The sequence below is a fragment of the Lactuca virosa genome, chromosome 3, assembly GCF_052849685.1.
Source record: "Lactuca virosa cultivar CGN04683 chromosome 3, Lactuca_virosa_CGN04683_v6, whole genome shotgun sequence".
Classification (NCBI taxonomy): domain Eukaryota; kingdom Viridiplantae; phylum Streptophyta; class Magnoliopsida; order Asterales; family Asteraceae; genus Lactuca; species Lactuca virosa.
Genome location: NC_136428.1, coordinates 168,319,475 through 168,331,431, shown reverse-complemented (window position 1 = coordinate 168,331,431; position 11,957 = coordinate 168,319,475). Strand labels below are relative to the sequence as shown.

Here is an 11,957-nt window from a genome sequence, read left to right as displayed (position 1 = left end):
TTGAAACAACTGAAACCATCAACAAAGGGTGTAATTCGTCCTTTATCACACTTTCTGGGGCATTTGTAACACTCTAAATTTTAAAACATTTTTTTTTCATTTTTAAAACCACATAAAACCCAATATCACATTTCTCAAAACCTAATTGTATAAATTATTTAAAACACAATACCACAAAATGTTTGATAATATCCCAGAATCCAAAAACATAATCTCTAACAGGTGTGTACAATCAAGTCGGCGCCTTCTCGCGATCCTGAGAAGTACCTGAAACACATATCACACAACACTGTAAGCATGAAGCTTAGTGAGTTCCCCAAAATACCACACGCAAGTAATTAGCCTCTTATGGCTATATCTCGATAAGGACCCTCCGACCCATGTGTTCCAGTGAGGACCACCCGGTCTCACAACTCGGGTTGGACCCTTCGGTCCTAACCAATAAAGCAAATAATAATATCCAACATATATCACAAAGACAAACGCATGATATCACATAACTTAGAATAAGCATATAAGACCCTCCGGTCATACAGTATTACCACTCAGGTAAGTATAGTGAGAAGACTCACCTCGTAAGTAAGCAAGTAGATCTCGCACTCGATGATCGGTCTAGACTCCGTCTACATATCATAATCATCTCTAATTAACACTTAATAATAACAACCCTAAAATATTAGGCTACCCCTTTTCTACCTCTCGGAAAGGGTGAAAGATCATTTTACCCCTCCATGGTCTTCATAACTCATGTCTTGACCAAACCCTAAAAGTCAACGAAAGTCAACACTCGAGTCAACGGTCTATGTTGACCCAACTCGTCGAGTGCATTTATGCGACTCGTCGAGTTCCTTTGTTTTCTCAGAAGTATCGTGAAAATCCAACTCAACTCGTCGAGTTGTCTACTCAACTCGCTGAGTTATAACTGTTGGGTTTTGAGCACTATAACACTCATATGGTGCACATGCAACCCTAGATGCTTTGGAACTATGTTTTCTCTAATTATACATGCATTTTCATTTTCCAAAGCATACATCCTAACTAGCATACAATAGAGAATATACAACAAAACAAGTTAGATGAATACCTCTTATGTAGTTGGTAGTTCTTGGCCTTAGAAAGCTTGAGCACCTCAAGTGTGATGCCTCTAATGTGTTACAAACACCAAATGCAAAGGAAGGTTGGGAGAATAAGTCTTGGCAAGCTCAAAATCGTCGAGTCCCTTCAATCCATTTTCTCATTCAGACAAATTTAAGCAGAACTAAGGTCTCATACTCTAGATCTAGCCTTCTAAGGCTGAAATATCACGTAAAACTGCAAGCTTTACGTCCATGCATGGCATCTAGGGCTCAAAATGCCAAAACAAGCTCTATAGAGGGTTTAATGCATGGAAGCTTGCCAATAGCTTGATAAAGCTTGGATCTTTGGGCTCATGGGACCTCATATTGTTCAGATCTGGAGTCTCAACTCCATGGCAAGCTCAAACAACTCCAAACCCAAAAGATGGATGGAAGAAGGCCCTGAAACTCCCTAGAAAGAGATCTAACAAAAGAAATGGTCAAAGTGGTAGCTTTTTACCTCCAAACAGAAGCTAACACTGAAGAACACTAGATCCAAAAGTCCCTTCTCGTTCCAAGTCTTATTACTCTCCAACCTCCTTACAAAAGTGCACTAGAATACCCAAAATTAGTCTCTCTCTCTCTCTCTCACACACACACACACACACACACAACGAATGAAGCTTGATTAGGGTTTCTCATAGAGTGTTAGGGTGATAAGGGAGGCGGAAATGAAGGCTTAAGGTCCTTTAAATAAGACACAAACCCGAAAAATTAGGGTTTTCTTACTCAGCACCTACTCGTCGAGTTGGGTCCTCCAACTCGTCGAGTAGACTCTAAAAATCACGTGGCCATTAACTCTCTACTCGGCGAGTTGGGGCCTCCAACTCGTCGAGCTGCCCTGAGAAAATGCATATAAGTAATTAAATAGTATACATGGGAGTCGGGATGTTACAGCATTGCCCCGACTCCCAAAAGAGGCGGCTCCCCCTTAACCCCCGCTTGGTCTACAACCCAACATATGACACACATGCATGCACACAAATTTAGTGAACTGATATCATTTTCGGTTGGTATTCGTACCCTCATGTGCATGAAAGAGAAAACATTGGTTATATAAGTTTTACAAGGCTTAGAAACCTTTATACTTATAAAGTAAGTTTATAATATATACCCACTTCTTTTTTCCTTCTCCCTCCGGATGGTTGAAAACTCACTTTAACATGTTTTCCCAATTTATCCATTCATCTCACGTTAATGATTAATTTTTCATTTATCTTAATTTCGTTTTTGGACGTATAATATATCAAAACAAAGGTATTACGGAGATAAACATAAATAATAACCGTTTATCCATTTTAACAATTTTCTATAATCTTGAAATGATAGTATATAGTTGGTGGACAAAAAAAAAAAAAAGGAACTCGGTCGCACTGAATCGTAACCCTTTCTTGAACCAACTCAGTTCAACTCGGGCCAACTCATCTTAAACTCATTTCATTTTCCCCTTTTTTCCCCAATCTGTTGCTCAACACACTCCCTTCTCCTCAAGACCGCAGAGCATAAGAAACGCCTCTCGATCGGAGAATCAGCATACCCAGCTCAGAAAATAGGGTTCTTGCGTTGATAAATAATGGGGACTTTAGGAAGAGCAATCTACGTCGTTGGATCCTGGATCCGTGTAGCTGGCCAAACAGTTGATCGTGTCGGCTGCAGCCTCCAAGGCAGTCACCTCTTCGAAGAACAAGGTAAACCTCCCCCCAACCCAATCCTTATTTCACTCTAATTCCGAAACCCATTTTCCCTAACATCGCTCTTTTTATATTGCTTTCCATGTGTTTGTTGTAATGCCAAAGAGAACACAAACAATTTAGGGCTGAAATTGAAATAACCTCATGTGCATTTTTTCATCAAATTTAGATTCGTTCTTTTGAGAATCATGTTTGTTCTAAGTTTCACTGTTTGTTACATGAATTTGATCTATCATGAACATATGCAAGAGTAGACTGATACGTCGAACCTTTTCTGTTCTTCGAATTGTGTTTAGAACTTATCTTGAATCTCTCTTTAGTGTCTAGGCATCGAACACTGATGAATCTGTTTGATAAAGACCCTGTGGTTGACAAAGATGCATTTGTTGCTCCTGGTGCTTCTGTAATCGGAGATGTTCAAGTAGGGCGTGGTTCCTCTATTTGGTATGGATGTGTTCTTAGAGGTAAGCAAAACTCTAACCAAATTTAAATTTCTTCATATTCAGTTATTCATACTGTTTCAATTCGCTTAAGTCCTGTGATCTGTTGTTTTACATAATGTATGAAGTATCAAGTTAAGGTTTTTTTGTGGTGTTTGATTTAACTTTTAGAGTTTTTCACTTTCTTAGAGGTAAGCAAAACTCTGACCAAATTATCTTTTTTCAAAATTACTAATTTACCCCTCTATTTGTAGGTGATGTGAACAGTATCAGTATTGGATCTGGAACAAACATTCAAGACAATGCTCTTGTTCATGTAGCCAAATCCAACATTAGTGGAAATGTTCTCCCAACAACAATAGGAAACAATGTAACTGTAGGTGTGTATGCAAATAATAGCAACCTACTTTTCTTGTCTTTTTTGTAAATTACTAATTTACCCTTTTGTTTTGTAGGTCATGGTGCTGTATTACATGGATGCACTGTTGAAGATGAAGCTTTTGTGGGTATGGGTGCCACCTTGCTTGATGGGACCCACGTTGAAAAAAATGCCATGGTTGCAGCTGGAGCTCTTGTTAGGCAAAACACAAGGATCCCATTTGGCGAGGTGTGTGAAAAAAAATATAAAGTTTTCATTTTTTATGATTTTGAATAAATTGATTCTTTTTTATAAAAGGGATTGGAATCTGCCATGCGTTTGGTTGGCAAGAAATGAAATGGAATTCACTAATAGTTTTCTATTTTATTCGTTTCAATATACATAATGAGGGTATTTTGGTCTTTTTAATGAAAAAAGAATGAAATTGAATTCCTTTTACCCAACCCTAGGAATTCACTAATATTTTTCTATTTTTATTTATTTCAATATACTCAATGAGGGTATTTTGGTCTTTTTAAAGAAAAAAGAATGAAATTGAATTCGTTTCACCCAACCCTAGGAACTCTAATAATTTTCTATTTTTATTTATTTCAATGAGGGTATTTTGGTCTTTTTAAAGAAAAAAGAATGAAATTGAATTCCTTTTACCCAACCCTAGGAATTCACCAATAATTTTCTATTTTTATTTATTTCAAAATATTCAATGAGGGTATTTTGGTCTTTTTATGAAAAAAGAAGAATGAAATTGAATTCCTTTCTCCCAACCCTAGGAATAATGAAATGGAATTCACTATTAGTTTTCTATTTTTATTTATTTCAATATATTCAATGAGGGTATTTTGGTCTTTTTAATGAAAAAGAAGATGAAATTGAATTCGTTTCACCCAACCCGAGGAATAATGAAATGGAATTCACTAATAATTTTCTATTTTTTATTTATTTCAATATACATAGTGAGGGTATTTTGGTCTTTTTAATGAAAAAGAAGATGAAATTGAATTCGTTTCACCCAACCCGAGGAATAATGAAATGGAATTCACTAATAATTTTCTATTTTTTATTTATTTCAATATACATAGTGAGGGTATTTTGGTCTTTTTAATGAAAAAAGAAGAATGAAATTGAATTCCTTTTACCCAACCCTAGGAATTCACTATTAATTTTCTATTTTTATTTATTTCAATATAAATAATGAGGGTATTTTGGTCTTTTTTAATGAAAAAAAAAGGAGAATGAAATAGAATTCCCTTCACCCAACCCTCGGAATAATTGCATAGAATAGCAAAACGGAATACGAAGGAATTGAATTCCATCGTTTTTGGCAACCACCAAACAAGAAACGGAATGGAATCACCGATTCCGATTCCGACCACGAACCAAGCCCTAACCTTTTTAATTTTTTCAATGAATGAATAGGTATGGGGAGGAAACCCCGCAAAGTTCATGAGGAAGCTAACAGAAGAAGAAATCGCATTCATATCCCAATCAGCCACAAATTACACCAATTTAGCCATGGTTCATGCTTCTGAAAATGCAAAGGGATTTGAAGAAATTGAATTGGAGAAAAAACTTCGTAAGAAATTCGCACGAAAAGATGAAGAATATGATTCCATGATTGGTGTGGTGCGTGAAACACCCGTGGAGCTTACCTTACCCGATAATATCCTACCACAAAAAGCACAAAAGACTACTGCTTCTTAGATAATCTCACTTAGGGTTTGGGTTTCGGGTGGGGGTATGATGGTAATTTTCTCATTTGATGCAAGTTTTTTCTTTTTCACAAATAATTTTTTGGGGTTGGGTTGTTGAAAGATCTTTAATCCCGGAGGGTAATGCTTTTTAAGCATGCTTGTTGTCTATTGTCATCATCTTGTTTTTGATTTTTATAAAGAGAGATTTTGATGTCTTAATGGAACATAAATATGAATCTATATGTGTTTATGGAGTTTATATTATGAGGTTTGTGGTTTGTTTTACCAATTTAAATTTAAACACAACAAACACATTTGAATGATTAATTTGTTTATTCAAACTAATTCTATTATTTTGCTAATTCAATTACTTACTTTATTTGTTTCGTTTCTATTAAACAAAATAAAACCATATTGTTTAAACTTTAAAGCATGATTGGACACGATCACATGGTACAAAAAGCTTTTCATTAGTAGATTGGATTTAGTGGATATAATCATGTGTCTTATCTATTACAAAATAAAGAGAGCTATACAACACTATTTTACCACTTTTTTTAAGATATGATGCAAGTTGCAAAGAGAATCCTATAAATATTGGAGGTATGGAGAATTGTGTATTATGTATAATGTTATATGATTTTTAATCTCTTCTTAAAATGCTTAAAAAAATATCATATTTATGTAGCAAATGATTTAGACAATAAAACATTAAGTGGAAATAATCAACTAGGGAAAAAAAACAAAGACCCACAAATGGTGATATTTAGCATAATGGATGTCTATATAAAATATTGTTTGACATCATCTTTAAATGTTAGTTGTTGCATTTATATTTAGAATCAACCAATGACAAAAATATCTTCAATTTTATGTTGTAAAAATCCAATATTTTAAAATGGGAAAACGACACTCACACATTTAAATGTTTATATCTATACTACTCATATTGCTTTAATAGATATTCGAGTTCAAGCTTGTTCATACTACACTGTGCAATTTGAGTTTGATCCCAAAGAAACAAGGTTGAAACATGTAACTAATCAAGTTTGGGCTTGTAATGAGTTGATTAAAATTTTATCAAGTTTCTGAGAGCTAAATAATAGGGAAAATACCGCAAATAGACAAAAAATGGGGGTCAATTTCTAAATTTAGTCATAAAAATAGGTTTTTCCGATATAGACATACATTCCTCCGCGGACCTCCGCGGAATGACGTCATCTCCGCGGACCAGCTAAAATTCTGATTTTTTTAATGTGTAAAAGATTGTTCCGCGTAGGCCCTCTGCGGATACATTAATACCTCCACGGAACGAGTTTTTTGGCCTTCATAAATTCCTCCGGGGAGAGATTAATGTCTCCGCGGAAGTGGTGGTTGCAACGGTTTTTAGATGATTTTTTTATATAAAGTGTTGTTTTTCATTTTTTAGGTCAATTTGGTCGATCATCTCTACAAAATAGATCAATTCTTATTCATTTCATTTTCAAAAAAAAAGTATGAGTTTTGTTATTTTATGTACTGAGGTTTTTGGCAGATAAGTAATGGGATTAACACCTACGTTAGACCAAAGTTTAACAACTTAGGTTTACTGTTTCCGCCAAATTTTGATCGTCGAATATTGTTTGATTTGGTCAAAATTAAGGCTAATGTTTTGAATAGTAATATATCATTATCATTTCAACACCCGGTTCATGGGTATGTTATGAATATTTTAGACGAAGCAGATGTTCATCAACTCAGAAATGTAATTTCTGAAACGAAGGAGATTGTGCATTTGTATTTAGAGGTGTTTCAGGGATTGGTCGAACAGACAGAAGCGGTTGACAAGATTGTAGCATACAATGTTGAAAACGTTGTATCTGATAATGTTGAAGAGTGTCCAGAAGAAGAAACTGTGGCAGTGAATACGGTTGAAGAAAAAAATTTATATGAGTTTGGAAGACTGACTGACAAAACTTTGTCAGACGGTGAAGAGTCAAATGAAGGATGGTCAGAAGATGAGTTCACACACGGGAAAAAAGCTTCAGACATATTTTACGGTATGCCTCCCATACCTGATTGTCCTGATCCTATTGTTGAACCCGTACCATTTTACAGTTTAGGTCCAAATGATGATATGTTTGTTCGTCAAACATATGATAACAAACAACAACTAATATTTGCTTTGAGTCTTAAAGCAACCAGAGAAAAGTTCCAGTTTAAGACTAAACATTCTAACAAAAATCGTTATGAGGTATATTGTGAAATTGAGAACTGTAGTTGGCCTTTATATGCAAAACGCCTTGATCCCACTGATGAATTTGAAATCAGGACTTTCAACAACGTGCACACATGTTCGTCATTACAGATACACCCTAATCATAAGCATGCTAATAAAAAAGTGATGAGTACTATATTGCATGAGATTATGGGAAAAACTCGTTCCAAGGTTTGGAGGCCTAATGAAATATCAAGGGATTTGAGTGCTTTGCTGGAAATCAATGTAGATTACAAACAAGCTTGGCGTGCAAAACAATATGCTATGGAACTGTTGTTGGGATCCTCTGAAGAATGTTTTTCCAAACTTCCTATTTATTTTCACAATTTGAAGAGGCATAATCCCGGTACAGTGGCCTATATTCAAACAGATTCTGAAGATTGTTTCGAGTGTTGTTTTTATGCCATTAGGAGCACGGTAAATACAAAAAACTTGTTGTTATTTAATATATAATTTTTTTAAACAAATTATAGAGTGTTTATGTGTTCCATTTTAATATATTGCAGATACGAGCGTTCAAATGTTTTTGTCGTAAAGTTATAATTATGGATGGTGCCCATTTGAAGGGTGATTTTAAGGGAACCATATTGCATACAGTAGCTATGGATGAGAACAACCAGATACTGCCCCTTGCGCACGGAATATGCAAAAAAAAGAGTGGTCTTACTTGGACATGGTTTCTTGAAAAGTTGTATGAATGTGTTGGTGATTGTCAAGAATTGAATTTTGTAACTGATAGGGCCGATGCAGTTCGGGTTAGTATTGAAAATGTTTTCCCACATGCTCATCATGGCTTGTGTGCTTTTCATCTACTAGGAAACATAGTACACAGGTTTGGGAAAAATGATAAAACAAAAGTGTTGTTTTGGAGGCTTGTGAAAGCTTACAAAAGAAATGTTTTTGAAGAATTGTGGTATAGATTTAGTTCTACTAGGCCGCAAGTAGTAGCGTATCTAAGTGAAATTCCCCGTGCTAAATGGACTAGAGCATATTCTCTGTCGAAACGGTACGATTACATGACCTCGAACAGTGCAGAGTCCATGAATGCTTTATCTGTAGATGCAAGGAAGATGCCTATAATACCCCTTCTTGAGTTCTTCCGTCGTCTTTCACAAGAATGGTGTAACAAGCGTCGCATCGAAGGAGGTATGAATTTAATTTGGACTTTAATTAGGTCGAATAATAAGTTAATTATATATATATATATATATATATATATATATATATATATATATATATATCTTCTTTACAGGGAAACGTTCAATAGTGCTAACCGAGTAGGCTGAAAAAGTAGTTAGTAAAAATGAAGAGCGTATGACAGGATGGTCCGTTTATGGTGTTTCAGATGCAATATATCAAGTGCATGATTTCAAACATGGTGGCATAGTTGATCTGAGGCAAGAGACTTGTACATGCAAATATTGGGAAGGAACTGGGTTGCCTTGTGGTCATGTCATAATGGTCTTGAAGCACTTGAAAAAAACTAACTTCGGACATCTGGCTATAGATGCTTACAAAATGGAAACGTACCGAAGTACGTATGAGGAGCCGGTTTACCCCCTTCCAGAACCGTGTGATTGGGAGATTCCTGCTGAGATGATGATTGTTAAACCCCAGATAATGGATACACGTCAAGTTGGTAGACCGAGAAACAGAAATCGTATCCCGTCACAAGGTGAGGAACCTATAGTAAGAAGGTGTAGTAGATGTGATAGTACAACACATAATGCAGCGACTTGTCCGACATTGGTCCCAAAGAAACAAAAAAGGGCTACAAAAAGTAGTGCGACATCAGGTAGTAACACAAAAGGGAAAGGGAACGAGATTGAAGGGACTCAGGAGACGCTAGAGACGCACGGGACACAAGATACGCGTTGGACGAGTGGAACGCAGAGAGAAGACTATTGTTCAACGTTTGATTTGAATGATTGATGTTGTATTTATAATTAATTATGTTTTGTTTTAGAGGACATTAATTTGTGTACTTTGAAATGGTGTGTTTATTTTAAAGATGATGGGTAATATTATGATTATATTAGTGCATCATTACTACTAGAATAATAACTAATACTCGAAGATAATACATTTAACAAACTAGAAACATATAGTAAACGTACAACAACAGTAATTAATTTAAGGGAATTGCAAAGGATACTTTTCTTTCTCCATTGTTATGTAGTCGTCCCTAATTCTTATTTTATCTTCCATACGGTCCTTTTGGCTACCAAGTTCTATCATTTCTGCATCCTTGTCAGCAAGCCATTTTTCAGACAGTTTGATATTGTTCTTAGTTTTTTTTATCCATTCCTCATGATCTTTGATTTTTTTTAGTAATCGTCATCCTTTCCTCAACCTCTTTGCACTCCGCCGCAATGAGGTCACGACGTTTAGTGAGAGCTCGAGATGAGTCTTTATCTTTTTTTGTTGTTCTTCAGCCCATTGCAGTTGTTGCAAAGTATCCTCAGACATATACGGCTCTCTTAAACTTGGTGATGGGGCAAGAAAAGGGTCAATCGGATCACAATAGAAACAATCAACTTCGTTGCACGAGAAAATATACAAAGTTGAAGATGAACTCATTTTAAATTTAAAAAAAAATTATAACTCTATACCAAAAATCCAACGACCATCCATGACTATATATAGTCCCTTCCACTCCGCAGAGAGCTGTTGTCAGTCCGCAGAGCTTTTTGTCAGTCCGCAATAATGTTTGTCAGTCTGCAGAGCTGTTTGTCTAGTCGTTGTCATCCGTACATTACAATTATGGGAATACTATTATTTATTTAAAGGTAAACATTTTTTATTAAAAACTAAAGAAGGCCAACAGACCATTACAACTACGGTTAACATAGAACTGAATACAAACTAATATTCGTTGTGATCCATACAATACAGTTTAATTGAATTGTCGTGGAGGTAAGACCACAACACTTTCAATTGGTACTTCCCAATGCCTAAGGGTTGGAATAGGATTGCCCGTCTCAGTTTGATAAGCATTTCGATACACCGCGGTACTTAACTTTAAATTTACCAGTTGCTGGATTTCTGCAATTTCAAGTCTTTGTAGTGAAGCTATAGCATGCTCACAAGGTATACCGCATTTTTTCCATTTACCGCAACTACAAATACCACGGTCTAATTGGACAGATTCAGTTGTTGAATACTTACTCACTTCATATCTGTCGCCAACAATATGCGTAATCCTACAACCATCCGAGTGGATAAATCTTTTATGAATCACCTTAAGTGCATAAGGGGTTAGGATACCATGAAAATCCCCTGTGAAATGAACTGAATCAAAAAACAAAAATTATGATGTCATAACGTATAATAACATATCATTTGACCAATTGAGTGATGTCATAACTTATAATTACCTCCAAACGCAGCACACTGAAGATACACTGCTTGCATCGAGTCATGGACCATTTCAATGATTGTTGTTATTGGAAACTCATGCATGTTTGTTCTTAACCAATTGACAACAATGGGAATGTCAATGAATTTAACATTGAAACGTACTCTTGGAAAACAAGCCCGTACCCATTTTGCAATCGGAATATTGTCAAGCCAATGAAAATCATTCCCATTAACCTCATTTTTTAAGTTGTTCAAAATGCATAAAAATAAGACAAATTATACGCTTTACAAGTCTTCCAGCACAACTGCTCTACGACTGTATTGCTTCCGGTGGAAGCGCGTATTTTCTCGGCTATATTTTTACAACAATACCCATGATATGAATCAGGGTAGACTCTTTGAACTGCAAAGTCTATGGAATCAGACATATGGCTTATGAAACCAACTTTTGTATTGTCACCTAAACATTCTTTAAGCCTCCTCATGAACCATAACCATGAATTGTCACGGTTTATGGTTCCCAAAGCAAACGCTATGAGAAAGGGTTCATGATTTCCATCTAAAGCAACCGCAATGTACATGGATCTTACTGTTGGATTAATGTCTAAGTCCATAACTATATTTGGTATGTACTTGACCCGACCCGGCATGGTCCATTTGGGTTCCACTTCACCGGCACAATTTATATGGATAGTCTTTTGAGAATAGTATATTTATGATTTATATTAATATATTATAAGTTCTAATATATTAATATGGAATCATATTATTTAATTAGTATTGATCAAGAATTAATTTAGAATTAATTAAGTGATCAAAAGGAACTAATTAAATATGGACTCTTATATATATATATATATATATATATATATATATATATATATATATATATATATATATATATATATATATATATGGAATGGGCCAAGTTCATTGAGGTTGGGCTAAGCTTTCATAGGTAGTCCATGGATCTTTTAACCCATGGATCCTATGTAAATGAAAGGTCATGGGTATTAGGGTTTAC

At 35.3% G+C, this 11,957-nt stretch overlaps 3 protein-coding genes across 3 annotated transcripts; 2 read left to right on the top strand and 1 right to left on the bottom strand.

The window, feature by feature from the left end:
* The first annotated feature begins 2,568 nt into the window (after positions 1–2,568).
* On the top strand, positions 2,569–5,451 carry LOC145166794 (gamma carbonic anhydrase 2, mitochondrial-like). Its single transcript, XM_079085834.1, has 5 exons — positions 2,569–2,803; positions 3,127–3,270; positions 3,501–3,626; positions 3,702–3,853; positions 5,042–5,451. The coding sequence occupies exons 1-5, from the start codon at positions 2,689–2,691 to the stop codon at positions 5,324–5,326; spliced, it is 822 nt and encodes a 273-aa protein (XP_078941960.1). The 5' UTR covers positions 2,569–2,688; the 3' UTR covers positions 5,327–5,451.
* Positions 5,452–7,018: 1,567 nt separating this feature from the next.
* LOC145164250 (uncharacterized) lies at positions 7,019–9,505 on the top strand. Its single transcript, XM_079082973.1, has 3 exons — positions 7,019–7,990; positions 8,080–8,719; positions 8,895–9,505. The coding sequence occupies exons 1-3, from the start codon at positions 7,019–7,021 to the stop codon at positions 9,503–9,505; spliced, it is 2,223 nt and encodes a 740-aa protein (XP_078939099.1).
* Positions 9,506–10,469: 964 nt separating this feature from the next.
* On the bottom strand, positions 10,470–11,514 carry LOC145164249 (uncharacterized). Its single transcript, XM_079082972.1, has 3 exons — positions 11,251–11,514; positions 10,951–11,167; positions 10,470–10,864 (listed from the first exon to the last, which is right to left on the bottom strand). The coding sequence occupies exons 1-3, from the start codon at positions 11,512–11,514 to the stop codon at positions 10,470–10,472; spliced, it is 876 nt and encodes a 291-aa protein (XP_078939098.1).
* Between the last annotated feature and the right edge of the window lie 443 nt (positions 11,515–11,957).